The sequence below is a fragment of the Ciconia boyciana genome, chromosome 13 (assembly GCF_034638445.1).
Source record: "Ciconia boyciana chromosome 13, ASM3463844v1, whole genome shotgun sequence".
NCBI lineage: Eukaryota > Metazoa > Chordata > Aves > Ciconiiformes > Ciconiidae > Ciconia > Ciconia boyciana.
Window position 1 is genome coordinate 18,071,825 of NC_132946.1, and position 27,896 is coordinate 18,099,720.

Sequence of the window (27,896 nt, forward strand, 5' to 3'; positions counted from 1 at the left end):
TCTCCCCTCTGTCCCTGTGGGGCCCGCCAGCACCCCACCACGGGGGGCCTGGCCTGCGGGGACCCCCCCTCTTCCTCTGGACCCTCAGTGACGTGCAGGCGAGCGGCTGGGTGGGCACCACAGCCTCTGCCAGGAGGGGGAAGGGGGCTGGGAGTGGGGCTGGGGCAGCAGCTGGGCTCCCCAGGGGCACAGCAGGGAGGGCACGGTGCCCCTGCAGCCCCACCCCCGCCGAGCCGGGTGGGCTCGGGGGGACCCCCCACCCCACGGGGCACCCCACGGGGGCCTGGTAAGGCCTGCCCACACCCATCATGGCGGCGGCGGCTGCTTCATGGGCTCGCCCCCCGAGCACGTGGTGCAGAGCTGGGGTCTCGCGAGGCTTCGGGGCCTCGCGGGAGCAGCCGCGTCGCCGTGGTTACGTGACGCGGGCCCTCCCCCGAGGCAGGTAGGCCGCGGGTTCGCGCCCCGCCGCCGCCGCCGCCGCCGCCGGATCCAGCTCCCGCTGCGGGGCCGGTGCGGTGAGGGCTGAGGGGCTGCGGGCCGCACCCCGAGGCGTGAGGCCCCCCCCGGGCCCGTCGGTCGCGGCAGGAGGCCGTGCCGAGGGGGCTGCCAGCCTCGGGGCTGGCGCCGGTACCCAGCTGGGGTGGCTGGAGCCGGGGGAGCTGGAGGCAGCGGGGTGCGGCGGGGTCACCGGCCCAGCCGTGTCTCCAGAGGGAGTTCACGCCCGCCGGGGCGGAGGTGCCGCAGAGAAACCTGTGGCGCTGGATGGAGCCGGGTCCCCTGGGCGTGCGTGGGAAGGGCTGGCAGCCGCAGGCCTTCGGCCCCGTGAAGTTAAAGAGGAAGAACGGAGAGCCCCCGCGCCATACCCTGCGGTGCGGAGAGCCCGCCGAGAGCAGCCTGACGCACTGAACCCTTCCCATGGGCGCAGAGGAGCTGAGAGCCGCAGCTGGGTTAAATTTACGGAACCGGATAGTTTTCACATTACATTTCTCCCTGTCCGCCCCCTGCTCCTCACGAGAGATTTGTCACTGACAAAGCCCTGTGCTTTCAGTGGTGTTTTGACAGCCAAGCCCCGAATAATGCTAGCGGCCACGGCTGCTCTGTCCTGCAGACGTTTCTGGGAGAGGAACAGAGCAGTTTCATGTTTCTTTCCTCATTCTTTTTCCTGCAGAGCCATGGAGGTCCCTGTGGGGCTGTCTGCCGGAAAGGACGACTCCACCTTGCCCGCTGCTGCAGCTCTTCCCAGCGAGTCACGACCGACACCAGCGAAGCCAGTACAGATCACGGTACTGAACGCACAGGACCTGGTAAAGTTCTTCTGAAAACGTCTCTGCTGGTTTAATAAACGAGGCCAGAGCGATTCAGTGTGCTGTGATCCCATTCGAGACCAGGCGTGAGATGATAAGGCTATAGGAAGGAGCGGTGAGAATATGAGAGACTCCGCGATGCCACACTGTGGCTTCCTCCTCCCCACTGAGGGCTCGTTGGCACAGAGTAAAGGCTTGTGATTCACGTAGATCGGGGAACGCACCTCCTCAGCAACAGCCCAGAGATGCTGTGTTGAAATGTATCCCTGCCTTCTCTGCCTAACTGTATGTAAATGGCAGCTTTTTAAGCAAAACACAGTGAAAATGTGTATCAGTGAGACAAATCCCTCTAAAAAGATCCGACCTTGGATATAAGGCCAGATTTTCATCTGTGCTACAGCAGTTTAAATCATATTGAAACCAATAGGGTGGCCCTAGTTTTAAAAAGGCAGTGGTTCCAGTGCAGTTACAGGGCAGGACTATGAGCTGGTTCCGATCAAACCATGACTACTGTGCCATTCCACCACTTCCATGTGCTGCGTGATACACCCAGCTGTCCTTAAAGTCTTCTAGAGGAACTGGCATTTAGGAGGGAACGCGGAGGAGAAGCTCAGCTACTGCTGCAAGCAGAAAAATGCAAATCCCTGCTTCTGCCCTAGCAGCAGACAAAAAAAGCAAGACAGAAACACCTGCCTGTTTTTTCTGAGGTTTTTATGTTGTAGTATTTGAGTACCTCTCACACCAATAGATTCAGCAATCAGCATCTTAGACAAGAGGTATAAGGTAAGAGGAGGGAAAACAATGCTGAAAATAATAGACTGGTGGACTGATTGCATCCAGAATATTGCTTTGTGGTTCTCATTGCTCCATCTTAGAAAAGGCTATGGCAAAAGGAGGGAGGGTCACAAAAGTGCAATAATAAGAACAACAGTATGAAAAAAATTCCAGCTATAAGAAGTGTGGAATCTGCTTAATTAGAGGTGATGTAGAGAAGGATGAGAGAGGAGTCTAGGATAATTAATGGTACAGAGAAAGGTTAATTGGATTCCTCTGTTTAGCCATTCATAGAATATATGCTCAAGGAAACAGTCAGAAGGACTGAAAATTAAAACCAAGTGAATGAAAACTCTTTTTGTGCAAGAAACAATATGGAACTAATTACCCCAGTGACATGGGGAGAGGGAGCTGAGGGAGAGGCCTGTGGAGGTTAGGCATCCCTGTGGCTCAGGACTAAAGAAAAGCTGGGTTTGGGTACAACAGTCCTCGTGTTCAGGGCGGCCGCGGCTCTTCCCTGGACGGAGAAGTAAACCGTGTTTCTCCTGCAGGGAGGCTCTTCGGTAACTGCCTGTCTCAGCTCTTCTTGCGCTGCTGTGGAGGTGCCCGGTGCTGCCCGCTTGGCCAGGGCTGCCCGGGCATGCAGCTCCTCGCTGCCATGTGCTGCGCTCTCATCCCTGTTCACCTGTGTTTAAGCCCCTCCGCGGAGACATTTTAAAATTCGAACCTCCTCATCTCTGCTTAAAGCAAGTGGTATGCAAGTGGTGTGACAACAAATTGCAGAGCTCCCCAAAGAGCTTGCTGGAGCCCTTCTTTGATTTCAGAGCATTCTGCAGCCACGCGATATACACCAGTGTCCTGTGAGCTCAGCCATGTAGCTCAGGAGCTACTTTCTTAGGAGACAACAAAAGTCTCAAGCTTCCTGGAAGCACAAAAATATCAATGGGGTATTTTGGGATTTGCTCTAGATGTGTCTTTCATTGCCTTTCCTGGGGTGAAGCCTGGACCTCTCCACCTCCCCTGCTGCAGCTCTTGATAATTCCTGGGGCATCACAGCATGGTGGAGCAGGAAATTCCCCCACTAAAGACAGGGAAGGGTGAGGTCTCAGCACGGCCAAGCTCTGCTCCTCTTCCCCATTCCTGTAGTGGAACAGCCAAAGACCCCCAGCAGTGAACCCTGTCCTGGGCGCTGAACTGAGCTGCCTGCCAGAGGCAACTTTGATCCTGGGCCTGTTGCTTTAGAGACAACTGCTTAATGTGCTGTTTGTTTGACAGAAAACTATGAAAAGTGACGTGTCAGTTACTTTGGTGCGTGTGGAGTACAACGGAGCGATCTTGGGAGACTCCTCCAAGACTGACGTCTTGCCAAACGGGACAGCAAACTATAATTTCACGACCAGCTTTGAGTGCAGCCCCGATGGGCCCAACTCCTTGGATGACATTGTGCAAAAACCTGTGCTCCGTAAGTACCTGACGCTGAATCTCCCTCCTTGGAGGTGGGTGCTGTCAGCTGCTCCGCTCTGCCTGCCTGCTGCAGGAGTCACTCGTTCGAGAATAGCACTTCAGCAGCAGCGGTGGGAGGGTCTCAGCACTTCTGTTGCCATCTCTGCCAGCTGGAAGAATCCCCTTTCACGTTGGCCTGTGCTCCTTGGCTTCGCTGTTCTTGTTGGCCTTGGGAGATGAGTAGGAGCATGTGCCGGAGCTGACACAGACCCTTTGCAGCCCCTGAACTGCTGGTCTGAAGCTGTCTGAGAAACTCTGCCAGCTCCTTTCTTTTTATCTCTCTAGTGACAGTGATAGAAGCGTTGCAAAGGGAGAAGAGACAGAAGGAGAAGACCGTGCCTCTTGGCCAAGCTGTGGTGGACCTTCTGCCTCTGCTGCAAGGTACAACATTGACTTCCACAGCCTCCGTAACCACTTCTTACTCCCTGGCACTTTTTGATCTTTGCTTATGGACCCCTGACTAAAACTTACCTCCTTTTGACAAAATGCACGTCATAGCATCGGTAGAAAGCTGGGTCCAGGGGAAGAGGGGGTGACATCAGCAGCTCAGCGTTAGGAGTTAGGCCATGATTTCTCTGCAGAGGGTCTCACTTCATGCTGTTCTCATTCCTGTTTCTTCCCAGGACAGCGTTCATTTAAGGTCTCGGCTCCTTTGTATGCAGTGCCTACCTCTCCATTAGAGAGCCTTCAGCCGGAGGCCAAGGTATGTGGAATTTGGAAGCGTTCCTTCGCTCATTTGGCTCTCTGCTGCTTTTTAATGGGAAGGTGAGCATGACTCAGCCACCTAGCTCATCACGGATACGTTATGGCCCTATATGTTACAAGCTTGGAGGCCTTTCCTACTCCCATTGACGTCTGTCCCTAGTTGCCTATGATAGGTGAGGTCGTGCTAGGAAATGTTAATGTGTGCAGCTACCAAATTGCTCTGGAAAAATATTCAAGATGGAAAGCATAGTGCTGAAAAGCCAGAAAAAGGCAAAGGCAGGATTACCTGCCCGACTTTATTAGCCTTCCTTTCTGTGGATAAAATGTCTCAGAGTCCATTATTGTACAAGCTCTGACTGCCTTTCCTGCAAGGTTATTCATTTAGCCGGTTGAAAAGTACCCAGTGAATAAAGCAGGGAATGAAGTATGAGACTGGGAAAATGCGTCTAATTTTGCTCCTGAGTCTGCCTGCAGTTAGCACTGCAAGTGAATTGGAGGGGTGGATATTGCATTAACTTTTCTGTATTTAAGAGGTGTTACATAGTAAGCAAGGCAGGGGGGCACTCATCAGGGAGGAGAGATAACAAATGCTGACCAGCTGGTTTCTCGTTGCACACCATCCATCCAGAGCTGGGACAGGTAATTAAAGACCGCACACGGCGCGTGGAGATAGGGCAGAGTCAAAGTGTGGCCCTAGCTTGGCATGCTCTGAATCACCAGGGGAAAATAATTATTTTCCATCCCTGATGTTCTTTCTCTGTGGCTGGTTTTATGAGACCCTGACTCTTTATCCCTGGCTCGTTTTATGAGACCCTTGGGGCATATGCCATGCCTTAAGCAGGCTCTGATTTAAACAAACAAATATCTCAATTCAGACAAATTGATAATGAAATTCCTTTCCTGTGCTGGTCTGTTTTCTTTTACATCGGAGGTGAGGAATAAGATAACATTATACATTCTGGCCTTGGGTTTCTGCTTGCTTCTCCCTCAAGAGCAGGAGAGTTCTAATTGTCTAGCTACTGGCTCTACTTCATCCTTGTCTCACAGGGTGGCCTTGAAGTGACAGTGTGCACTGAAGAGCCCCTGCTTTCTGCAACGCAGCTTTCAGATGGCAACCTCCTGAGCGTCACGCTGGAGGCAGCTTATTCTGTCCCCGAAACGTTTGCTCCCACCGGACCCCTGCAAAACTACATGGCTTGCTTGCAAGTTCCAGCACCTGGGGAGGTGAGCATTGGTCCAGGCATGGTGAGAGGGGTTTTGGCTGCTGCAACGTGGATCGTTCTCCCACACTACACACTGTGGAACGAGCGTCCAGGCCCGTGGGGTGTACAGCTCCTGTGCTTTTGCAACAGCAGCGTTTGTTGCGAGTGCTCAGGGTCTCTGTGGCATGGTGTGTTTCTTTAACACAAACGAAGGGCTGTTCGGCAAGATTTGGATTGAGGCTGGCAGGTTTTTTTCCATGTGGCTATTTATTTTTCCTCCATTCTTTGTATGAGTGTGTTTTCCAAGCCAGGTCCCCGCACTGCTGCTTTGCTTTGTTCGACCCAGCTCAGAGCAGCTGGCACTTGCTCCTGCTCCTGTTGGAAATGCAAGTCCTTTCATTCTCATGTCTCTCTAGAAGGAATTCCCCTTGCTCTTCAAGAATGGCATCCTGAAGCTTGCTGGTGAAAAAGAGCCATTACCCCGGCCCAAAAAATGGCCCCTTGCTAACATCATGGCCCCTGGCGCTCTGAGCATACCCAACTCCTTCATCGTTGGTGGTCCCTATGAGGATGAGGATGGAGAGCTCAACAAAAGAGAGGTGAGGAAGGACTGGCAGTGTCATGGCTGGAAGAGAACCAGCAGGTCTCACTGAAGGGACTGACAAAGACTTGCAGAGACTTGTTATGGGAGGAAGGCGGGTGGTCGGTCCTCTGCACAGTGTCCAGACACGGAGATGGTTCCCCTGGGACAGTGGGTGTGCTAACTCGCCGCAGGAGAGTTCCCTGGGGTGCATGTGGCAGGTCTGGTCCCCAGAAAGCTACCCACTCCTGAGCTGCTGGGCTGGGAGTTGTATTATCTCCTTGTGAGCCAGGCTCTTAACGCTCCAGGGCTCTGGCGTCTGCAGGGAGGGCTGCTAACTTACTCTGCCAGGATGGCCTGGGTATGGTGAGTTGGACACCTCTGTCTGACTCATGTTCTCTCCCAGGGAACATTTTTGGGGATGATTTGGGGACGATGCAGGCTGTGGAGATTGCTGTCCTGGCTCTGACTGTGTGCTGTTTCTCACAGGACAGGGAGTTTAGGATCCAAGCAGAAAGCATGAAGAGAATCGTATGGGACACGGAAAGGCGTTGTTACCTGGATCCTGCTGCAGTAGTCACGTAAGGGACCCGAGAACTTCCCTTCCAGCACAGAGCAGTGGGGAGAAACCACCCCAGAACGCACTCAGCTGAGTGACCTAAGGCAGGGAGCAGCAACATGCAGGCGCTCTCAGACCTCTTATGTGGTCAAACCGTGGCTCTGCCTCCCCTCCCATGGCTCCTATGGCTGTCTGTTGGCCAAAGGTGTTCACAGGAGCAAGTGAGCAGCTAACTGCCTTTACTTGCTGGCAGCAGCTTAGTTCTGCTGTGCTGTGAGAAGATGAATTGGCTGTAGTTGCTGTCTCCAGGCTGTAAATGCTTGCTCATGCTGCCAGCAACTGGAGCTGGTGACTGTTCCCTCCACGGTTTGAAGGAAGGGGCAGCAGAGTTATGGTGAGCAGACATGGAGTAGGGTGGCCCTGACAGCTCTCCTCTGAGCTGCTAATTTTGTTTTGCTGAATGCCCAATACATTAAAATCCTTTCACTCCATGTGGGCACTCCTCATTTGCTTTTTTATTGGACAAACGTTACCTTTAGCAGCTCCGGATATGCTCAAGATCAGGATAAGTATCCCATTTCTCTTTGAATCCTGCTATGTTCTTGGCCTCAGCTGCATCATGGTTGTGACTTTCACAGCCAAATTACTCCTCATGTGGAAATACTCCCTTCTATCTGGTTTGATTTTTAAAATTTTTTTTCCCCTACACTTTCATCAGCCTGCATGCTGGTTTCAGAGTTACCAGGCACGTTGAATGGGAGCTCAGGGTCTGCTTGCTCTGTGCAATTCAGGATTTATACCAAAGTTAATCATGTTCCTTCTTATTTGTTTCATTTCTGAAGTAACCAGGGGAGCGAGAAAACCTAGTGTGTCGCTCTCACAATCGTTTTATAGCTGGTTGTGCCATAAATGTCCGCAGTGGTGGATAGAGAAGAAAACGTACCCAGCCTGCCCCAAAGCACGCACGTTCCAGCGGCCCAAGCGTGCTTGCTGTATCTCATGGGAGCGGGCAGGAGCAAACCCAAGGGGCGATGCTTTGGGGCTGCTGGGCAGAAAGGAGGGCAGCGTGGCTCTCCAGCTGGGTTTCTGCATCTTCTCAGTGCCCTCCTTTGTGTTCAGCCTGCAGAAGCGCATTGCGGAGTGCCGGTACTGGCCCGTGGAGGTCTGCAGGATGTCTGTGGCCTCACCCAGCAAAGGGAAAACTAGCAAAGCTGACAAGGTAAAAGTGGGGAGGGATATGTTGTTCTGGCTTGTGGAGCAGCATTGCATTATCGAGCATTTTCCTTTCAATGCCTTTGTAATACCAAAACCAGCCTTGAACCAGCCAAAGCGAGTCAGAGAGCTAGAGGCTTTGTAAAGGGATTAATCAGCCTTATAGAGCTGTTAAATAGACAAAGGATAATATTTTTTCCTTATAGCATACAGAGCTCTCGCTGACTGTCTGTGGTAGCTTGGTGGAAAGGGGTCGGGGAGAGGGTGCTTTTTGAGAATTGAGGTAATTCACTGTGCTTATCTTCGGCCAATGGGTTTCTGGAGCATCTTGAAGAAATTCATGCCTTCTTTCTCGGGGTGTAAATAAGTTATACTTTGCACATAAACTGGGGTGGTTTAACAAAGAAACAGCCCCTTAGCTAATCATTCTGTTCCTGGCTCCTGAGAGCTCTGAGAGCTCCTAATCTGCTCCAGGGCAAAGTCATGGTGCCAGCATTTTGCAGCTCTGACAGAGATCCTTCTGCCTTACCCTCACCTGCTGCTAGCCCAGACTCTCAGACCTCCTTAGCTACCTGATTTCTCTCAGACCCGAGATGCACAGCTCTGGTAGGGTCGCTTGGATTTCTAACTACACAGTTGATAATTTTGCAGCTGTATCTCAAAAAGACCATCCTGAGGAACGGCACAGTGTGGGCATTAGAGAGAAGAGCCACCCTGCAGGGACTGGGATAAAATTGATATTCTACATATCAGATTACTCCAGTGTATTTGTCCAGGTTGTCTCGGCTCTGTGCCAGTGACAGAGAGCCACTGGCTCATCAGGTCCATCAGTTTGCTGTGTGGCCTCTTCTTAATGGGATCGGTGACCTTGTTTCCTTCCAGAGAATAACAGTCCGTTCAGTATCTCAGTCCCTTGCTCTGTGTTTCCAGGGAGATGAGGACAAGCAGATTTTCTTCCATGGCGTGGCGTATGTCAACATGGTGCCTTTGCTGTGCCCCGGTGTGAAGCAGGTCCGAGGCGCTTTTCGTGTCTTTACCTATGAAGACAGTGAGGTGTTTGAGAAGGTGAGAGCAGGCCAGGCGGCCAGGCTCTGCTCCAGCTCCGCAGCTGTGTTTGTGCAGAGTGGGGTTGGGAGCAGAGAGCATGGGCAGCATGGTATTTGGGAGCAGGCAGCACAGGCAGCGTGGTATCTGGGAGCAGGAGCGTGGGCAGCGTCGTCTTTGGGAGCAGGCAGCATGGGCAGCACGGTACTTGGAGGCTGGCTCTGAAACTTCACTGCCCTTCTGGTGATGGAGAAAAATAATGAGACAAGCTTTTATGTACAGACTTCTCAAAGGCAGGGGATTTCTGGGCATGCAGGAGCAGGTTTGGGGGCTGAGAGAGGCTCTGAATCTCACTCCACTCCCTTCTCTGCCAGCAGCTGAGTAGAAGGCTCCTCTCTCCCCAGCCTGGAACACGGGCAAATGAACTGCGTTGCTGGGAAGAGCAAACAGTGGCTCTAAAAGGATAGCGTTACCCCAGGCAACAACCAAAAAAGCTGTCACTGGAGCTCTTTCAGCTGTAGCTCATGGAGGTTTATTTGCCTTTGCATTTCTCCCTGCTCTGTTACTAAGAGTGACAGTTACATCTCCATTTTCCCACAGTACTCTCAGAACAGACCTGAGTTTGTTTCAGGAGGGCAGAAGCACAGCCTGGTTTTTCTGCCCACGGCTCCCGTAGCGCTGCTGTCCAGGCTGCAGGAGCCGGGTGAATTACAGCCCTTCTCCCTGCCTCCATGCTCCCGCTGGCTGTTGCAAAGCAGGGCTAGGCAGCCAGCTGTTCGCTGGTCTCTGCTTCGCTGCCGTGATTAATGGCCTCTTGGCTGCATGGTACTCCTTGTCCTGGAGCATTTATCTGTTGCGAGTGAAGTGACCACATGCTCTCTCTGTTGTTCTCATTCTCTGGTTTTGTGGATGCTTTGGGCTGCTCCTTGGCCTTCATCTAGATGGTCTTGGCATAGCTGCTCCGTCCTCTCCCCAGCATCCCCTCAGTTCTTGCTAGCCCATATAACAGTGACAGCTGGGAGGGAACCGCCGGTCTAGGTGGTCAAGCAGTGTGTAAACAGACAATACGAAAAACCTGTTCCTTGCGATTCACTGACGTGTGTCAGGGAAGCTGCTCACACCAGAAGGTGAGCCAGGAGCCAAGAGTCACTGCAGGGCAGGTGGGGGCACCCAAAAAATTGCAGAGCAGACCTAGCGAGGGTAGCCAGATTCATCTAGCAGTCCACATCACCAGGCAAGTCCCGGATCAAGCCAGGAATTCAGGCCAGTGGGTTTGGCCAGGATTGGGGCAGCATGGGGCTGGGCTCCAGCAAATCTACCACATAGCTCGGGCAAGAATCAAGGGCCAGCATCTCAGTGCAAATGCAGCTCTCGAGAGAAGACAGGGAGACCCCACTGAGGCTTTCTCAGGCAGCTCTTTTCTTAGCAGTCTAACCTGAGGCTACACAGCTATACGGTATCAGAGCTGGCCTTGAGTACCAGCAGCTAAACTCCTAGGAGGGGAGGACGAGGTTGCAGAGCTTCTTAATGCATTTAGGACCCTGACAATGTGTTTTGTGATGTGAGAGGTTAAGGCAAAGGGGTGGGGAAGCCTCGTTTGTCCCTTGATTCCCTCTGTTCCCTGTTTTTTTCAGACTGGAAGTCAGCACAGCGTTTTCCGGGATCTCAGGTCGCAGCTCAGTCTGACTAAGGAAGGGCCGTGGACACCAGGAATCGGTACTCCCCTTTCTAGAGCTGTTCCCAGCAAGACTCAGAAGGAAGACAGAGAGAAAATCACCAAAGATAAGGATTCCAACAGAAGGGTAAGGTCTAGAGAGGCATACTGCAACATGGTTGCTCCATTTCCACATCAGAGGTAGTTGGGGCATGCAGAAACCAGGCTGATGCTGTGTTGCCTCAGCCAACTGAGAGATACTAATTATCTTGAAATTTTAGTACATGCTGCCTGAACAAGTGTACAACTCACATCCTGAATTTGCGAAGGTGTGAGGTTTATTGAATCGGAAATGAGACGTCTTTTCTTTTTCTTCAATAGATGTCCAACGCGCCCAAAATCCAGTTGTCAGATGCCACTGTAGAAGCTGAAAATGTCCCATATCTCAGCCTCGATGGACAGGTAATTATGTATCTCCAAAGAGAAGGAAAGACTGCTATTCCGTCACTGCGCCAGTGTCTTGCACCTTTCACGCAATTAAATTCTTCAAGAGTGAGTTGGACAAGGGATGTTTTACGTAGATGCTGTCCTGGAGTTCTTCCAGTGACGTCCAGCTGGAGGGCAGTCTAGCATTGGGCTAGAAGGTCTCTGTAAATAATCAGGAGTTTATTTAGAAATGTTCCTTCATATTTTGGCTTCTTCCTCAAAACATCTAGAATGCATATTCATTCTGCAAGCAGATTGATTATCTGGGCTTTCTCCATTTTCCTAGACTGGTTTCTTGAGCTGAATTTTGCTGCTGTAAATCATTCTGAGGGCAGGTTATAAAAGAAGCTGTATCTCTGCGGTTTGAAGAAGATTTGCTGAAGATCTGTAGCTATATGCTCAGTCTTTCATCATGCCAGTAATGGCTCTAGACAGCACGACATTGAGAGAGCAATGTTTATCTTCACAGCAATACGTTGAAGCAGGAACGTTCCTGGTGATGGAGATAAAGCTGGACAAGGCCTTGGTACCCAAGCGACTGCGAGAGGAGCTCACCGGACGGTGCGTAAAGACGTGCTGTAATTCTGGGGCTGACAACTCATTTCTGCAGGATAGAAACAGGGCTGTACGGCGAGCCACTCCCTTGGAGTGCTCTGCAAGGACCAGCTGAGGGCCTGAGCCAAAGCCCACTGGAATCAGGGGGAGGATTTGGCCAGACTGCTTAAGAGATGGCATCTGGTGTGTTGGGAAAACACTTGCGTTCATCCGAGCTGGCATCTCCCTGCCATTCCTCTCAAGAAGAGAGACACCAGAGCAGCACAACAGGGTCTGCGTTCCCATCCGGGCTTTGTTTCCCATTAATGTCTGTGGGCTTGCCTCTTGCACGTGATGTTCAGCTGCTTGGTCAGGACTGGCCACCGGTGTGGACTGCCCTGGGTAGCGCTGCTGTAACTTCAACATAGCATTCTGTGGGTTTTTTCCTTTTCAGAAGTTTTCTCACAATCTTCTACCCATGCCTCGGCTCTTACATTAGTTTCCGTATCATTCTGCTGTAGTGCTGCTCTCTCTTCTCTGCTGCTTCGAGTCTTTCACTGTCTGTTTGATTTGAGGCAGTTGCTTCCTGTCCAGTGGTAGCCTTGCTGCGTTACAGTCTAGGAAAGGCCTAGCATGTATAATTTATTGAATAAAAAAGAGAAAATGTAGCAAATGAATAAAGTATAACATGCACAGGTGGTATGTCTCTCTCAAACAGAAATATGACGGCAGCCGTTCTTTGAAGGGAAAGTATGTGTGTTGTCTTCTGTTCTGCCTGCTGTCTTCTAGGAAGAAGAGGTTGAGGAAGGTGAACCCCCCTTTACAACACACCTTCTCCTGGCCCTTTTTATACCATTCCTACTCTACTGCAACTTGCGTGAATTCAGTGTAGTTCCTCCTCATTCACCTGCCATGCGCAGCTGCAGATGTCAGGCCTGAAAATTCAGCCCTCCTGAGTCGTGGGAAAGGCCCTGTCTGGGGGGGCTCCAGCTGACGCCACATACATGTGTCCTAGCAGACGAGATCAACAGTGGATCTTTTCCTGGAAGGACGTTTAAATACTTATCTTAGTAGCAAACCATAGCTCTCTTTCTTGAGCTCCATCCAAAATTCTCTGTCAGCCTCCGCCTGGCCCTCATCGCTCACGTGCTTTCCCCAGGTTGTTGCTGGTTTTCTTTTTCTCATCTGAAAGTGAAGCAGTTCGGTTTTCATCTGTACCACTGGCGGAGGTAACACGTCAGTGACGGGTGCTGTTCTGAGGCTGGGCGAGGGTGGGACTGTGAGCGTGGGAGCTGCACTACCCACTTGTTTGGGCTTTGTGGCTTCCCAAGGAGCGGTGACGGGCCTCTGCAGAGCACGGGGACCACTCAGGGCCACGGCACTAGACCGCAGAGCAGAGAGTGCGAGAGGGGTTTGTGTGGGAGAAGTGGCCGGGGCTCGGGACCTAGAGAAAGCAGCTGGCCAGGGGCTCTGTAAGCTGGCAGAACAGTTACAGGAGTGGTTTATATTTGGCGGGGAATAAGCAATTTGCTTTGCTAATTGGGTAGGAGCCATCACAGGGATGCGACACCTTTGCTTGGTGGGCTGAATTGTGTTCTAAGGACCAAAGGTGTTTTGGTACCAGCAAGCAGGAAATCTTGATAAAAATCCAAATGAATGTAGGCTGATTTGACACCAAGGATTTTAGTAAAATCTTAGTAAAAATTATGGTAATCCTAAGGGCTTTTGATCCATATTTGAAAGGTCATTTTAACCCTAGTAGTGGTACAAACAGGGTTGGTACAGTGTCTAGGAGTCAGTGCATGGCCAAGGGATGAGGTGCCACAGCTGTACGGTGGGATGGCAGGAACTGATGAACCGGGTGGCCTGGGGTTTACAGCGATAAAATTCTTCAGAGCTGTCCTCAGGTTGGTACCTTTCCTACAGCTGTTCTGGCAGACCCAGGAGGTTGTGAGTTAAAGGAATAGCAGCTTGATAAGAAGATCTCCTTCTCTAGGAGAGTGGTTTTGATTGCTAGAAATAACAAATGTTAACCCTACCTGCTGGGCTGAGCTTCTACAATAGTTTTTGTGTGATGGACCAGTCAAACCCAGTGAAAAGAACAACTAAATAAATCTTATCTAATCCCCATGGACTGTAATCATCAGCAGGGAGCGAGGCAGCAGCTAGTTCTCTCATTATGATGAGCTCCAAGCATTGAATGTAGGTTGCCTGGTCTTTACAGTTCATTCTTGGTCTGAGACTTCAGTTTCCCCCCCTCCCCGGGTCCCCGCGAGGTGTCTCAGGGATACGGCAACAGGCTGGAGCCCTCGCACTACAGGCTGCCTGCGCCCGAGACAAGCCAGCGTTGCTGGCAGTGCGTCTGCCTGATCTCTTCCGTCCTCTCGCTGACAGGGTCAAGCAGATGATTCCTCCTCGCCCTCCGCTGCCTCCCCGGACTGCAGGAGCCAAGAAGGTATGTGCAAGAGCCTGTGGCCTTGCCACCACTCTGCCACCTCATCCTGCCCTCATCCCTCTCACACAGGAAAATCTTCATGCTCAATCTCAGCCCCGCAGCAACATGTAGATGAGGTTTGAAGAGGAAATACACAGAAAAGAAAACTTGGGAAGTGTTATCTTCACAGTAGTATGCCTTGGGAAAGCATTCCTGGGCTGCGTCACCTATGTTCACAGCCCGTACGAAGGGGAGAGATCTAGCAAAGGCAGGGAAGGTGGCAGTGTGGGGGTGTTTGGAAGGAAACAGGATGCTGGGGAAAGAGGTTACCAGAACCTTATGTTTACCCTGGGCAGTCCCAACAGTTTCTTGTCTCAGACTAGCCCATGTGCTTCATCAGACCCAGACAAATGCGAACAGAATCAGCCCCGACCACTCTCAGGTCACCCAGAATTTTTGAGGACTTTTGTGGGTCTGACATCTTCAGAAAACGGTCTGAGAGCGCTGGCTCGTCTTCTGTGGGTACAGAGCAGCTGTCGAAGGAGAATGTCCTCGGATGGCCCCTGGCCGATGGTAAATTCAAAGCAACGGTGGGGGAAGAAGCAGCACTTCAATAACTGACCCCAGTGCTGCTGCAGAATTGATTTGTGTTGGACTGTCTGGAGTGCACAGTGATACATTTTGATTATCGCGGCACATGGAAGCTTCTGCCACCAAGATTATGGATATTACAGACTCTGCTGAAGAGGGCTGGGCCATGGGTTTAAAAGGCTCCCAGCAAATGAGATATATTTTACTTACAGCCAATTATACTGCTATAGAAGAGACGACGATGACTGAAATACTGGGTTCTGATTGAAAAATATAGCAGGAGCAATATCTAATTATGAAGGAGCTCTTTTGTATTTACATGTAGATGGTTCACAGCCCTCAGGCATGGACAGGAAGGGATGCATGACAGACTAATTGAGACTTGAGTCAGGTGGAGTTTATGGGAGACGTGGGATCTGGCAAATAAAATACATTTCAAGGTTGGTGGCATAAGTGACTTGTGAAGTTTGATTATTTATTTATTTCCTAGGCCGTGGAAGATTATCACAACCACGTCACGAGCATTGCTGTTGCCCTCTTAAGTGAATACCATGAGCTCTTTGGGAAGCAGCCGCCTGACCGGGGAGCAATAGACCACCAAACCCTGGAGGAACAGAAGCGTCAGCTCAACTTCGAGCTCAACAGCTCTGGGAAATATTTTGCTTTTAAGGAACAGCTAAAGGTAAAGAGTCCATTGTGCTTTTCGCTTCCCTACTTGTTTTGTCCTGGCAGTTTCTCAGTGAGGAACTGCTGCTCCACGGTGGTAACTTAGGGCGATGCGTTGCTCCAGAATCCCTTCCTGCCAGTCGGGGCTGTTGCAGTGGGCATGAGGAGGGACAGGTTTTTCCTCTAACGGAGCGGGCACCAAGCTGCTTTGGTCACACACCAGGAGAACCATTCCTGTTAAAGAGGGGAGACTCCAAAGCTGATGACATCCATTTGCCCCACGCTCATAGCCTGAGGAAGGCAAAGCTGACTGCTCTTGCACACTCGCAGCTGGTGCTGGCAGAAAGAGGGTTCCCCTCTCTCAGCTGGTCGGCCTCGGCCACGCTCTGCCCAGAGACCCCCTCTCTGTGCTGAGGGGACCAGCCTTCCCACACGTTGTTCCTAAAGGGGCACCAGTGTGTTAGGGAGAGCCAGGGCTGGGAGGTGGGAAAGGAATTCACGCCTGCTTGCTTTTCTTCCTTTTATCAGTGCTGGGCTAGATTTCTTCCTCAGAACTAAGTTGGAGCTTTAGGCAAAATCGGTGTGTTCTGGCTCCGTATTATACTTGTGGAGCTGGTAGGGGGCGTGGGGGGGTCTGCCTTGTCCAACAGTAGCATGTCTCTACAGTACGCTGTAGTGAAGATTGTGAGGGAGAAATACCTGAAGACCACGGCATTTGAGACCCAGGAGCAGTTCCAGGCATTTCTCAGTGAGCTCTACGTGTACCTCGTGGACCAGATGCATGTTGCCCTGAACCAGGTAGGGAGAAACCCTGACATGTGTCCGGTCAGCTGGGATGGGTGATTTAGGACACAGCTTCACTGTGGATCCAGGGCTCGACACTGCGTCTAGTGAAGGCGGGGGACTTTTGCCTTCAAGACAGAAGCAGACTCAAGCTTTCATTTGCTGCAGTTATCACACGTGGGCCCCGAGCCACACTCAGAGGCAAGATCTGGTGTATCTGTATCCCACTGCTACAAAATCCTGATGGTGGGATATGTGTGAGATGCCACTAGTAAAAGCTGCGGTAGCTGGCTTGTGGGGAGGGCGGCTGGGTCTGTGCCACCTGCCCCTCACCTGGGCAGAGCACAGACCTTCCAGCATGAGCTGGGGTCACCAGTAAGTGACACCACGGAGGAAGCCTGAAACGGTCTTGATCTAGGGGATGCTTTTACTTGTCACAACTTGAAATAATGGATGTTGCCCCATCCCTGTGCAGCCGAGGTACCTGTGAATGACAGGAGTGTGTCCAACCACGACCAGGAGCGGGGACAGCTTGCCTTTCCAACCCGCCCAGCCCCAGCCGTACCAGGCTGTACTCGGCGCAGTGCTGGACTGGGGACTGCTGCTGTACTGGGATTACATGAACCGTTCTTACCCTCCCGAGGCTAACACTCTGTCTCACTCCTTACCAGCTACTGTCCGAGGAAGCTGCTCCCCCTGCCCCTCTGTCCCGCACGACCGGGGAGCAGCTCTGGCTCTTTGCTCATGAAGCTGAAGTCAACAAGGACTACAAGCTGGCATCTCTCTACCACCAGCAGGTAAAGGAGCCCCTGTCCTTTCCTGCCCGTCTCCCGTGTGTCTGGGCTGGCAGCCAGCACGCCATCGTGGCGGCTTGGGGCCTGTCTTGCTGACAGCTCAGCCAGCCCTGACTGTTGTGTAGCGAGGAAGGGGGCGAACGTGACCAGGATGCTCAGGCTGGATGTGTGAGGGATTTTCTAGGGAGATGCTGCTCTCTGGAGGATGTGAGACAGAGGCTGGCCAGGTCACTGAGGACTTCAGCCTGGAGGCCAGGGGAAATGGGATGAGCTGGTCCAAAAGGCGTGCTGGGTCAGCACTGGGGACACTGGGCCCTCTAACAGGAGGCTAGGAGGAGCTCAGCTGAAGCTGGAGGACGTGTTAGGTGAAGGAGGCTTCGAGGAAGCCCAGCATATCCCAGTTAGGGAAACCCTAGCACGTGATAGACAAGGGTTTGATTGTTGCTAAACTGGGCTGGGGTGGCCAGAGGAAAGCTGTGGTCAGTCCGGAGTTGAATCCCCAGCCCATTGTGCGTGCTGCGTGTGATTGCAGCAGTCCTCACTCCAGCAGTGATCTCTTGTGTCTAGAGGGTAGCTCAGGACCAGTGCAACATCCAGTCCTGGCTGGACTATGGGGCGTTCTGCCTCCTTCTTGAGGAGACAACCAAAGCCCAGGAGTGCTTCCAGCAGGCTCTTTCTCTGGACCCCCATCACATCCAAAGGTGCTGCGTGCTCCCGGTGGGTGGGAGGGTGGGGGGTGTCCCCCCCACTGCTGCCTGGGGCCTGCAAGGCCAACCTGTCCGACCCTGTCCCCAGCTTGCTGCTCTGTGGGGTTGTGGCTGTCGTGCTGCAGCACTACGAAGAGGCAGAGATTTTCTTTGAGGATGCCTGCTGCTTGGAGCCATCCAGCGTTGTAGCCTGGACGCTTTCAGGTACAAAAGCAACCCAGCCTATGTGCTCAAGGCATTCCCGTAGAGCCAAGCATTGCTTCTGCCCCTGCTCCTCTTCTCCCTGCTCTAACGTGAGGGCTAAGGGAAGGATTTTGCTAAGGCTCAGATGTCTGCTTATGCTGCTCTTTCTGTCTCCCATAGGTTTGTTTTATGAGCTGCAGAATAATAATATTCAGGCGGAAATGGCCTTCCGTGAGGCTAAGAAGCTACTGCAAGCACAGCTCACCAAGGAGAGGAGCGTCCCTGAGGCTGCTGAGGGAGAAGGAGGGAAAAAGCACATTGCTGCTGCGTGTGTGAGGTCTCCCAGCCCCGGCCCAGAAGAGTGCTTGCCAGGTAACGCCGGGCAAAACCAGGAGGTGCCCTAGCACCAGCAAGGAGGGGGCTCGGAGCAGTGTGGGAGATGGTGAACAGTGGCAGGAGAGGAGAAATGTCTAAGTATATCTAAGAGGAGAAATACAAAGTGTAAAGGAAGAAGATGTGGACCGTGAGCTAGAATAGGCTGACCAGGAACTACGCCAGCAGGAGACAACAGCAGCAAGCATGCTGCTTTAACTGATGAAGCTTTCCGAAAGCAGCACAGCCGATGCCTTGTCTTACCTGCAGCCTAGCAGAGGGACTGATCTTCGCATTTATTTTTCTGCCCCAGCCCAGTGCCGCTGATATACCGATGTGGAGAAAGCGAGCGTACTTTTTGAGGCTTTGGGAGGGCAGAGCTGCCCCTGTGACAGTCACACATTAGGGTCATCCAGGTTTAGCTTCCATGAAAGCTCTGGCTGTGACTTCCCCACACAGCTTGGAAAGCACTGCCTCACCAATTCAAAGAGCAAAACAGCTGCTCGGTGGTGACCCTGAACCAAAAGCTTCCTTTGGAGCCTCACTGCATCCAGCCTCACCCTGAGCCAAGACTTTCTGTCCTGAGTCCCAAATATTTGGCCAGGCTGCGGGAAATGTCGGCCGGCTTTATTTTTAACGTTATCACCTCTTCATGCAGAGTGCCTCAGGCAGGCAGGCCTCATGTCATATGCCCTTTTTTGCCCCTTCTGATTATGTGGGAAGGGATATTGCTCATTTATACCTGTTTCTAGCTTCACGTGGTAATCTTGTACTCAAAACCCCAGACCCAGGTACTGCCTCCTGCAAAGAAAATTCTTCCCCGTTCTGAAAATCTGAGAGGTCTTTTATATTTTCTCTCTTCCCCATTTCTGCAGAACCATGCTCCAAACTGGGCAGTTTATGGCAAACTCTTTGTTTGCACCTAATGGTTCTTGGGGGTTTCATTCCAGAGAGGGTTCCAGATGGCTCAGCTGACAAACTGACAGAGGTGGCGGAGCCTGCCCTGGCCTGCACGGCACCCGAGGAAGAGGCTACTGCACCGGAGGCAGCCCCGAAAGGTTAGGGGATGGGGGCCTGGTGTGTAAGGGAGAGCCCAGTGCTGGGAGATGTCCTCGTGCGATCAGCGGGGAGGGGAGTAACTTGGGAGGACTGAGCCATGGCCATCCTGATGCCAAGGCAAGACATCAAGGCTTGTTCTCTCTCCCTAGCCAGGGAATCTCCAGGCAAAGCAGGTTCATCCTGATTTTCAGAGCAGCACATCTCAGGATGGACAGCCAGCGGGCGAATGCAGCTCTCTCCCTACATGTCACTGCACCCAGCTGCCTTCATCGGCTGCTCGGGTGTCTCCCTCCTGAGATGCCAACTCTTAAACTGTCCCTACGGATCTCCTCCGGTTGTGTGTTGTGTGATCTGCCTCCTCTACAGCTGCACTCTCCAGTGGGTGGCACAGGGATGGCAGTGCTGGGTGCTTGAGGCCCTGCTGGGTTGGTCTGGGGAGGCAGGGGCCTCACTGTAGTTAACTCTGAGAAGCTTCAATCATAAATTCCTACCTTTTCTTCCTCTGAGTTTGGCCTGGAAAATTAGTGGGTCAAGAGCATTGTTTCTTTTCACATCTTTTACAAAAACTTGAGCCCTTCAGAAAGAAATGCTGAGTTAATCTCTGCTTCAGCCTCCTCTGCCACCTCCCGGGTTTTACACCATGTTGCTGGGATTCCTCTGTCCCCACCAGGGTCTCAGCCTCTGCTCTTGCTTCAGAAATAAAAAGCCCACTTTGGGACTGATGGAGACATGTTTTCTTGCAGCACCATCCCCTGTTTCAGGACTTAGCCAGCCTCCCTGCACAATCTTCATGAAGGCAGTGGAATTCCTGATGAAAGTCAATGCCATCCAGGTCAGCTCAACTTGGAGTGGAGGAGTGGGAAGGGAGGTTTGGTCTCCTTCCCTGGGTTATTATCAAAGAGCTGGTGGCAAACTCCAGCAAGCCCCCTTTTTGGGCCCAGAGAACAAGCTGTGGCTACCCCAGATGCCAAGCACAAGAGGGAGCAAAACCACCACTGCCCAGAAATGCAAAACTGTGGCCAGGCAGAGTATTCAGACCAAAATGCTGGTTGGGGACACAGTCATCTCAGGCAGGCGAGGTTCTCAGGGTGCCTCAGCTCAGCACTGCTTGCTGCAGAGGGAACAGCCAAGTCAACAACGGTGCAGATGTGCTCTTCTCTGTACATTCGGAGATGAGATGCATTATTGTGATGCTTCCGAGACGCCAGTACTCCTTTCTTGTTTCAGTCGCTTGTGTATGTCAGAGTAATTTTTCTGTTGCCTGTGGAATGTCCCTGTCCCACACAGTTGTCTCTGTGGGATGTCTCTGACTGCCACATTATGCTGCCTGCCTTAATTTTACATGGCAGAAAGAGTTGCTTAAAGCAAAACAGAACTAGAAGTAATGGAAGTAAATATTCAAAGGAGGGGAAAAAAATCTCCTGTCTGTTTTCTGTTCATGGAAGTCCAATAGGTGCAAGTCAGTCCTCCTGCCGTGTCCTTCTGGGGGTGCCTGTGGTTTGCCCCCTCTCCTAACCGCGACGGTATGCCGTTCCTCCACAGTTTGTTCACATGGCGCTTGCCCACGAGCTGCTGAGCCTTCGGGGAGGTCCCTCCTGTGCCTACTACCTGGCGCTGGCCCAGACTTACTTGCTGAAGGAAGATTTCTCCAAATGCGAAGAATGTCTCTGCGAGGCCGTTAGGATTGACTACATGGTAATTCTGCGTGCGTTCCTGGGGTGCAGCACGGTGTCCCGAAGCAGGACACTGGCCAAACACGGCAGCAGACTCTGCCTGTGTCGTTGCTGCGTGTGAACCTAGAGCCAATGCTTCATTTCCACTTGAGCAATTCTAATGGCAGTCTGCAGCAAGTTCTGCAGGGGAGGACAATCACAGCTGATGAACCACATCAGGCTCTGGCTGCAGCACTGCCCTCCTCATTATCCTGCTTATTACTTGCCTTCTGTCATCTTCTGCACAGACAGGCGGCATTTCTGAGCGAGGACTCCTCTCTCTGCAGCATCTGCCTTTCTTTTCCCTTTGAACGTGTATATCCTGATCCTCTTTCCCTCTGTTGGTGAGTCAGGCTCTGTTTCATGAGAAACAAGGTTGCTATTCAGCGGAGAGGAAAGGCGGCTTTGGAGAGGCAGGTTGAATGGAAGGCAGGGAGGGCTGTGAAGCTGATATCTCCGAATGCTGTTTGCATACTCATGATACCGGGGAGCCTTGCACGGGCCAGATACTGTGCAAGGAAAGGCTGGAGGGGGCCCCAGTGCTGGTGTTATGCCAGCAGCCCACTGACTTGATTTTAATTCTGTATTAAAATCTGTCCTGCTATAGTCAAACACCAGCCAGCTCTTCCTTTCTGCTGATTACAGGGGTCCCTGCCCCTCTCCCAGGTCTCTCTCCCTCCCGTCTCCCAGTCACGTCTCACTCCTGGTTTTGTGTGCACAGAATCCCAATGTCTGGGCTCAGAAAGGGCACCTGTGCTACCTGAAGAGGGACTTTGGCGAGGCAAAGGAGTGCTACGAGCGAACCATCAGTTTTGTGGAGGATGCTGCGGATATGCACTTCGTCTACCTGCGCCTGGGCTCCATCTACCTGGAAGAGAAAGAGGTGAGGAGCCGGCAGGAGTGGTGGAAGGGAATTTGCCACAAAGCAAATAGCAGGAGATTCCAGACCCTAAGTACAGGACACCATTATCTGTAGCTATAGCCGAGATCTCACGACACAGCAAACCCTTCTGGAGTGCTCAGCTCCTCGGAGCATGGACCTGCCCTGTTCCCTTTGTGCTGGCTCCAAGTTCCAGTCGCAGTGTCTCAGGGTGCTGCCGAGCCACTTCTCATCATCCTAGCAAGGAGGGTGGCTTCTACACTAGTGGTGGTCGGCACAGAGCCACCGCATCGGGGGCAGCGGGCAGGCTCTCAGCCCCCCCAGCAGCGGTGGGGTCAGTGGGTGTCTGAGCCCTGCCAGAGATGGGGTGTTTGGCAAATTCCTGAGGAGGGGGGGCTGTCTGCGGAGCGGTGCGTTTGTTGCGGAGAGAAATACGATCGTCTCTCTCCTGGCAGTATGGCCGGGCGAAGCAGATCTACCTGCTCGCCTGCAAGAACTCTGCGTCCTGTCTCACCTGGCTGGGGGTGGGAATCGCCTGCTACAGGGTAAGTGCAATTACCTTCGAGTCATCTGCGCTTTAGTTGGCTCTGTGGCACGGGATGCAGGGCTTGCTTTTGCACGATGCCCTTTAACAAAGTAAAGCTTGGCTGCCTGTGAAACCAATGCTCCTGAAGGCCATCACGTGCCGTGTGCTGTCACAGTCCCAGCGTGGCACCCCAGGCTGCTCGTACGGGAGGTGTCAGGAGACAGTCACCCTCAGCGGCGGCTCTGGGAGCAGCAATCCTTCCCCCCCTCGTCCTGCTGCCAGGGCCTGCCAGCACCTCCTTCCCCAGGATGTCATGGCAAGCATGTAATCTGGGCCTGGGCTTTGCTCTGGGTGCCTGCCTGCACGACCTGCATGTCACCACAACGGAATTGAGCAGAATGTCAGCAGGGAGGAATCTCGGTGCTTTCCCTGCCCAAAGGAATCCAGCGCCTCTGAAGGGCTGCCAAGGACACCCAGGCACCGGCAGCGCGGTACCTCCCAGAGGTACACCTCGCGAGGTTCCTCCCAGGGAGTTTGGCTGAGGGAAGCAAACAGGGAAGGAACTCAAACTTCTGTTTCCCCCTTGGCCAAATGTACACCTCCGGGGATGCTGCAGGCTTGAGCCGGGGAGGTGAGTGGTGGCCTGGGATCTGGCTGCAGCCCACCGGGCACCAGCTACCCCTGCCTCCCAGCAGCACGGCGCAGCAGGGACAGGGATCGGGACCGGGGTCATGTTTCCCCGTGGAGCTGGACCACTTGTTTCCCAGAGGCGGAGGTGAGGGTGTTTGTGCTGCTTTCCTTACAGCTGGGGGCTGATTTGTAAATACAGCGTGTGCTCCCACGGGCGCCGTGCCCTCCAGGCCGGAGAGCTGGACGCTGGCACTGAGGATAACTGGTTGTCTCCGCCCTAAATCCTTTCCCTGCATCCCTGTCAGGGAAGCCCTGCTAGACGCTTTTGTTGCACTGATTTCTTTGGCTGTTAGAGCAGACGCCTGTTCGGTTCTGAAGGCCCGTCTGCCTGCTGCTTGCCTTTTGTCCACGTCTCTCCTTCTCTCTCTCAAGCTGGAAGAGATGGTGGAGGCAGAGGATGCTCTCTCTGAAGCCAATGCCCTAAATAACACCAACGCTGAAGTGTGGGGATATCTCGCCCTCGTCTGCCTGCGAGTGAGTGCCTGGCCAGCCAGCTACTCCCAGCGCCAGCCTGTAGAGCGGGGGGGTTCATCGGCGTCTGTTCACGAGCCTGAAGAACACGGTGTAGATCTCAGTGGTAAAAATAGTTTGGGGGCTGTGCTTGGCTGGCAAAAGCAGCGCCCGTCCTCACTGCCTGTCATCGCCTGATGCACATATTCCTCTGCGGCGCGTCCTTCGTGCTGAGCTTTCTTAGACTGCGTTATTTCACTGAGCGCCTGCGCGTTCCCTGCGGGACGATTTCCTCACTAGCTGCTCTCGTGTCGTTCCTGCAGGGAGGACGGCAGCTGGAGGCAGAGCAGTGCTACAAATACACCGTCAAGGTTTGTGGCTGCACTGCTGCGGGGCCGGCAGGGCAGGCAGGGCAGGCCACGGGCTGCCGGCCAGCGGGACGGAAGCCGGCCCAGTGGTCCCGCTCGGCGGAGCGCTCGCCCTTTTAACCTGCAAGTTTAATTGCATGGAGCGGCGTACGAAGACACGACATATGAGGAGGAAAGGCCGCCCTTGCTGAGCTCCTGCCCTGCCCTTGGCGCCCCAGCTCATGGCCGACAGCGGCAGAGCTCGGACGCGGCCGTTCGCCTCCTGGGCGGGCCCCGGGGGGGCCGGCGGGCGCGGCGCGGCACCGGGCTGTGCGCGGGCGCCCTCGGCCTCCCCTGACCGCCGCTCTCTCCCGCAGCTGGGCCTGAGGGACGACGCGTTGCTGCGGGAGATCCGCGCCGCCCAGCAGCGGCTCGGCTTCGGCAACCCGGCCCTCTGAGCCCCCGCCCCGCCGCTCCCGGCCCCCCGCGCCTCCCCCGTTCCGCATAAACTCCCGGCGCCCCGAGCGCTCGTTTCCGCCTCTGCCGCGATCGCCCCGCGGCCCCAGAGCGCCGGGAGCCGCCGCCGGCGGGGGCACCCCCGGGCAGACCCACCCGGGACGGCGGCCGCGGGGGCGGGGGGGGGGCGTGAGGGGACGGGACACTCTCCCCGCGCGTCCGAGGGGGCGGGGCGGGGTCACGTGGCGCGGGGCGTGGCGGCGGGCGGCGCGCGCGGATTGGCGGCGGGCGCGCGGGACGGTTGAGCCGGCGGCGCGCGCCATGGCGGCAGGTAGCGGCGGGGCGGGGGCTCGGGGGCCTCGGGACACGGAGGTACCGGGGTCGTCACCGGGGCTGGTGGGGGCTCCGGGGACGCGGGGGCTCGAGCACGGGGGTAACGGGGGCGTCACCGGGGCTGGGGGGGGGGTCAGGGCGTGAGGGGCTTCGGAGCACGGCGGTAACGGCGGCGATACCGGATCCGGGGGACTCGGAGCACGAAGATACCGGGGGGGACTCGGGTCATGGGGGCTCGGGACACGGAGATAACGGGGTGCCACCGGGGCTGGGGGGCTCGGAGCAGGGGGTTACCGGGTCCGTCACCGGGCTCGGGGGCGACCCCGTAGCTGGGGAGACTCGGGGCACGGAGGTAATGGGGCTGTCACCGGGGCTGGAGGGGCCCGGAGCACGGGGGTAACGGGGCCGTCAGCGAGGCGCGGGGGCACGGAGGTACCGGGGGCATCACCGGGCTCGGGGCACGAGGGCGACACCGGGGCTGGGGGGGACTCGGGACACGGAGGTGACGGGGCGCCAGCAGGGCAGGGGACCTTGGGACACGGGGCCATCGGTGGGGTCCCCGGCACGGGGGGCAACGGGGGGCGTCCGGGCGGGGGTACGGGCACCCGCCGATCCCGGTACCGGCAGCCTGGCAGCGCCCCTACCTGAACGTCTTCAAGCACTTCCGCGTGGAGGAGTGGAAGCGCTCCGCCAGGGAGGGGGACGTGGCCGCCCTCACGGTAACGGGGGCACCGGCACCGCGGGGCGGGGGGACACTGGCCGCGGGTGGGCAGCGCCGACCCCCCATCACCCCTTTCCCCGGTTTTGGAAGGACGCGAGGCTGAAGGGAACCGTCTACCGGATCCGGGGCTCCGTCCCCACCGGCAGCTACCTGCAGCTGCCCCGGACGGGGACGCAGTCGCTGGGGCTGGCTGGGCGCTACCTCTACCTGCTCTTCAGGCCCATGCCCCGCAAGCACTTCGTCGTCCACCTGGACGTCGCCACCGAGGTACGAGACACGGGGTGGCCTCGTTAAACCGCCGCCGTCAGCGTCGCGGCCCGATTGAAGGACCGAGGGGCGGCAGCGGTGGCCTTCTGCGCTTGGGAGTGCAGAACTTGGCTGGTCTTTGTTGCTGCTGTGGGTTACCCCGCGCCAGAGATGGTTTCCATCCTTGTGGCGTCGCTACTGGGGACAGGGGACACGGCCACCTGCCTTCTCCTCCGCAGCATTTCCCTGCCGAAGCCACCAGGGTGACTAAAGCTCTGTGTGTGTCTCTGTCTTCTCAGGAAAACCAGGTGATTCGCATCTCTTTCTCCAACCTCTTTAAGGAGTTCAAATCTACAGCCACCTGGCTGCAGTTCCCCTTCATCTGCGGAGCAGCCAAGGGCTCGGTGTACGACCGCACGGCCGGGACGTCCAGGCGCGGTGAGGAGCGTGTGTCGCGGTGCTGCTGCTGCTCGCGGTGCTGCTGCTCCTCGCGGCGCGGTCAGGATTGGGCTGGCGCATCACCACCGAAATAAATTGTTAGAAAGTAAATTGAGTTCAGAAGTTGACTTGATGCCTTTGAGGAGGGTGAAGAGTGGTGGTCCTGAGCAGGAGACCCTCAGCAGCTGGAAGGTCGGAGCTGTAGCTCCTGGGAGGGATGTCCCCCGTCCCCGTTCTCCCGAGCAGTGGGGCGCAGCGTCAGGCTGGGCACGAGGCCGCGGAGGCGGTGGGGCTGCTTGTGCGTCCTTCCCCACCCCTGCGCTGCGGCAGCGAGCTACGAGGCGCGTTTTCCTATCTCCCATCTTGGCACAGGCAAGCCGAGCCTGGTGGGAGTCTTGCATGGTGCATACTTCTTACTCAGCTGCGTTAACCTTGCATCTCCCGTTCTGCGAGGTCCACGGTCCAAGGCCTGCAGCATCTTTTCCCATCTTCCCTTTTGCCACCTGCCGCTCTCCTCCCCAGATCTCGGAGCAGCCCCTGCTGATGTGCGCTGGACCTGCCTGGTGCTTGACCTCCACTCCATCCTCTCCCTCTACCTCAACCGCCGTTACAGCCACCTGAAGAGCGTCAAGCTCTGCTCCAACCTGCTGGTGAAAAACCTCTGCACCAGCGACTTGGTGTTTGACCCAGGTGAGGAGCTGAGGCCTCGGGGTGGCCTCCGGTTTCTCTTGTGACTGCAGCCCAGCCTGGATGGAACCCACGGGGGTTGAAAGCCGCTCTGGCAGGCGTGATGCCGGCAGGGCTGTTAGCCCTGGCAGAGCGCTGGGCTGCCGGTACTGTAGCAGGGGGATACGAAGCAGAAAGGGCAAAATACTCTGTGTGATGTCAAGTTTCACGTGCACCGGTGAACACAATCTCCCGACCTCTGGAGGAAAGTGTCCTCTCATTTTCCAGCTGTAAAAGTGAATGATAAGAGCAAAGTTAAATATCTTACCAAGGTTAGAATTTTTTTCAGGTGTTACCAAGCCTCACTTCTCCAAGGCCTGTGCTTTTATCTGCTGGAAGAGCCTGTGGGTTTTTTTGTCTCAGAAATCTTCCAACCTACTTTTTTTTTTAATCCACCTGCTCAGTGTGGCAGAGATACTTTGGTCAAAAGCTTTGTTTCTGCCTTTCTTTTTTTGTGCTGGAAATCTGCCCGAACCGACTGGCCTGCTGGAAGGCATCGGTGAGGAGGAAGTTAAAGATGCTGCTTTCAGATTCCTGAAACTGGTTTTATCTTTAAGGCTTTCGTGAATTTACAAATGCATGAAGGAAAGAAGACAAGAAAATGAGAAAAAAGCCTTAACACAAATCATATGAAACTGCTGAATCACTGAATAGAAAACTAAGTGAATCTTGGGCCTGGGGGATTCATAACCCGATACCAAGGGTTTATGCTCTGGGGTCTTTTGTGGAGGTTGAGAGTTTCAGGAATATTCCTGTGCAAAGGTGTGTTAGTTTGTTCCAGACCTCGGGGTTGTAATCTTTGTTTTTCAGATGCTCTCAAAGAGGGAAGCAGTTTGCGCCTGTGTCCCACGGGAAACACGTGATTTCGGTCAGCTCCACAGGCCTTGGAGAACTCACTCTCTTTATCTCTGTGCTGCCAGGTGTGACCTTCTCCGAGGCCCGGCAAGCCGACCTGGCCTGCCGTGGGGTCGCTCCCATGCCGCGGGAAATGGCTTTCCCCGTGCCGAAGGGAGAGAAGTGGCACGACCTCTACGACTACATCAGGTACGGCTGCTCCCGGCTGCGCTTGAACCCCCCGCAGCTCTGAGACCTCCCCATTCTCCAGAGGAAGGCAGGACGGGTAATGCCACTTAAGGAATGACAGATCCACACAAACCTGGGGCTCAAATGGAGACATTTTGGTCACCCCAACTCCAGCATTTAGGTGGTGTTAACACATCTGCCC

The 27,896-nt window shown here is 54.5% G+C and overlaps 2 protein-coding genes across 9 annotated transcripts in view; both read left to right on the forward strand.

Annotated features, from left to right (window-relative positions):
• Positions 1–428: 428 nt before the first annotated feature.
• Positions 429–24,423, forward strand: CFAP70 (cilia and flagella associated protein 70). Of its 8 annotated transcripts, XM_072878604.1 has the most exons (28): positions 452–515; positions 1,169–1,304; positions 3,354–3,540; positions 3,867–3,962; positions 4,205–4,284; positions 5,334–5,510; positions 5,905–6,087; positions 6,558–6,649; positions 7,747–7,846; positions 8,770–8,904; positions 10,518–10,685; positions 10,919–10,999; positions 11,493–11,584; positions 13,952–14,012; positions 15,073–15,264; positions 15,915–16,046; positions 16,703–16,828; positions 17,393–17,526; positions 17,621–17,736; positions 17,896–18,087; positions 18,963–19,145; positions 19,890–19,978; positions 20,689–20,841; positions 21,580–21,741; positions 22,194–22,283; positions 23,327–23,428; positions 23,728–23,775; positions 24,129–24,423. In XM_072878604.1, the coding sequence occupies exons 2-28, from the start codon at positions 1,173–1,175 to the stop codon at positions 24,207–24,209; spliced, it is 3,384 nt and encodes a 1,127-aa protein (XP_072734705.1). In that variant the 5' UTR covers positions 452–515; positions 1,169–1,172; the 3' UTR covers positions 24,210–24,423. The 8 variants fall into 8 exon arrangements, with proteins under 8 accessions (XP_072734700.1, XP_072734705.1, XP_072734703.1 ...); XM_072878599.1 differs by having other exon boundaries at positions 429–1,304; XM_072878602.1 differs by having other exon boundaries at positions 453–1,304; positions 19,038–19,145.
• Positions 24,424–24,485: 62 nt separating this feature from the next.
• LOC140658877 (mitochondrial Rho GTPase 2) overlaps positions 24,486–27,896 on the forward strand; it is a 45,174-nt gene continuing 41,763 nt past the window's right edge. The window contains exons 1-6 of the mRNA XM_072877867.1: positions 24,486–24,538; positions 25,168–25,259; positions 25,352–25,528; positions 25,807–25,945; positions 26,468–26,635; positions 27,592–27,715. Of these exons, the coding sequence (XP_072733968.1) occupies positions 24,529–24,538; positions 25,168–25,259; positions 25,352–25,528; positions 25,807–25,945; positions 26,468–26,635; positions 27,592–27,715 (710 nt within the window). The 5' untranslated portion in view covers positions 24,486–24,528. The remainder of the gene's footprint in view (positions 24,539–25,167; positions 25,260–25,351; positions 25,529–25,806; positions 25,946–26,467; positions 26,636–27,591; positions 27,716–27,896) is intronic.

What these genes read in the sequence shown, in the direction of transcription:
- CFAP70 (XM_072878599.1), top strand. Translation starts at nt 1,077, where the DNA reads ATGCTAGCGGCCACGGCTGCTCTGTCCTGCAGACGTTTCTGGGAGAGG. An exon ending in GATCCTGCTGCAGTAGTCAC is followed by an intron (nt 6,650 to 7,746) that starts GTAAGGGACCCG and finishes CTTTGTGTTCAG; the next exon opens with CCTGCAGAAGCGCATTGCGG. An exon ending in CTTTTAAGGAACAGCTAAAG is followed by an intron (nt 15,265 to 15,914) that starts GTAAAGAGTCCA and finishes ATGTCTCTACAG; the next exon opens with TACGCTGTAGTGAAGATTGT.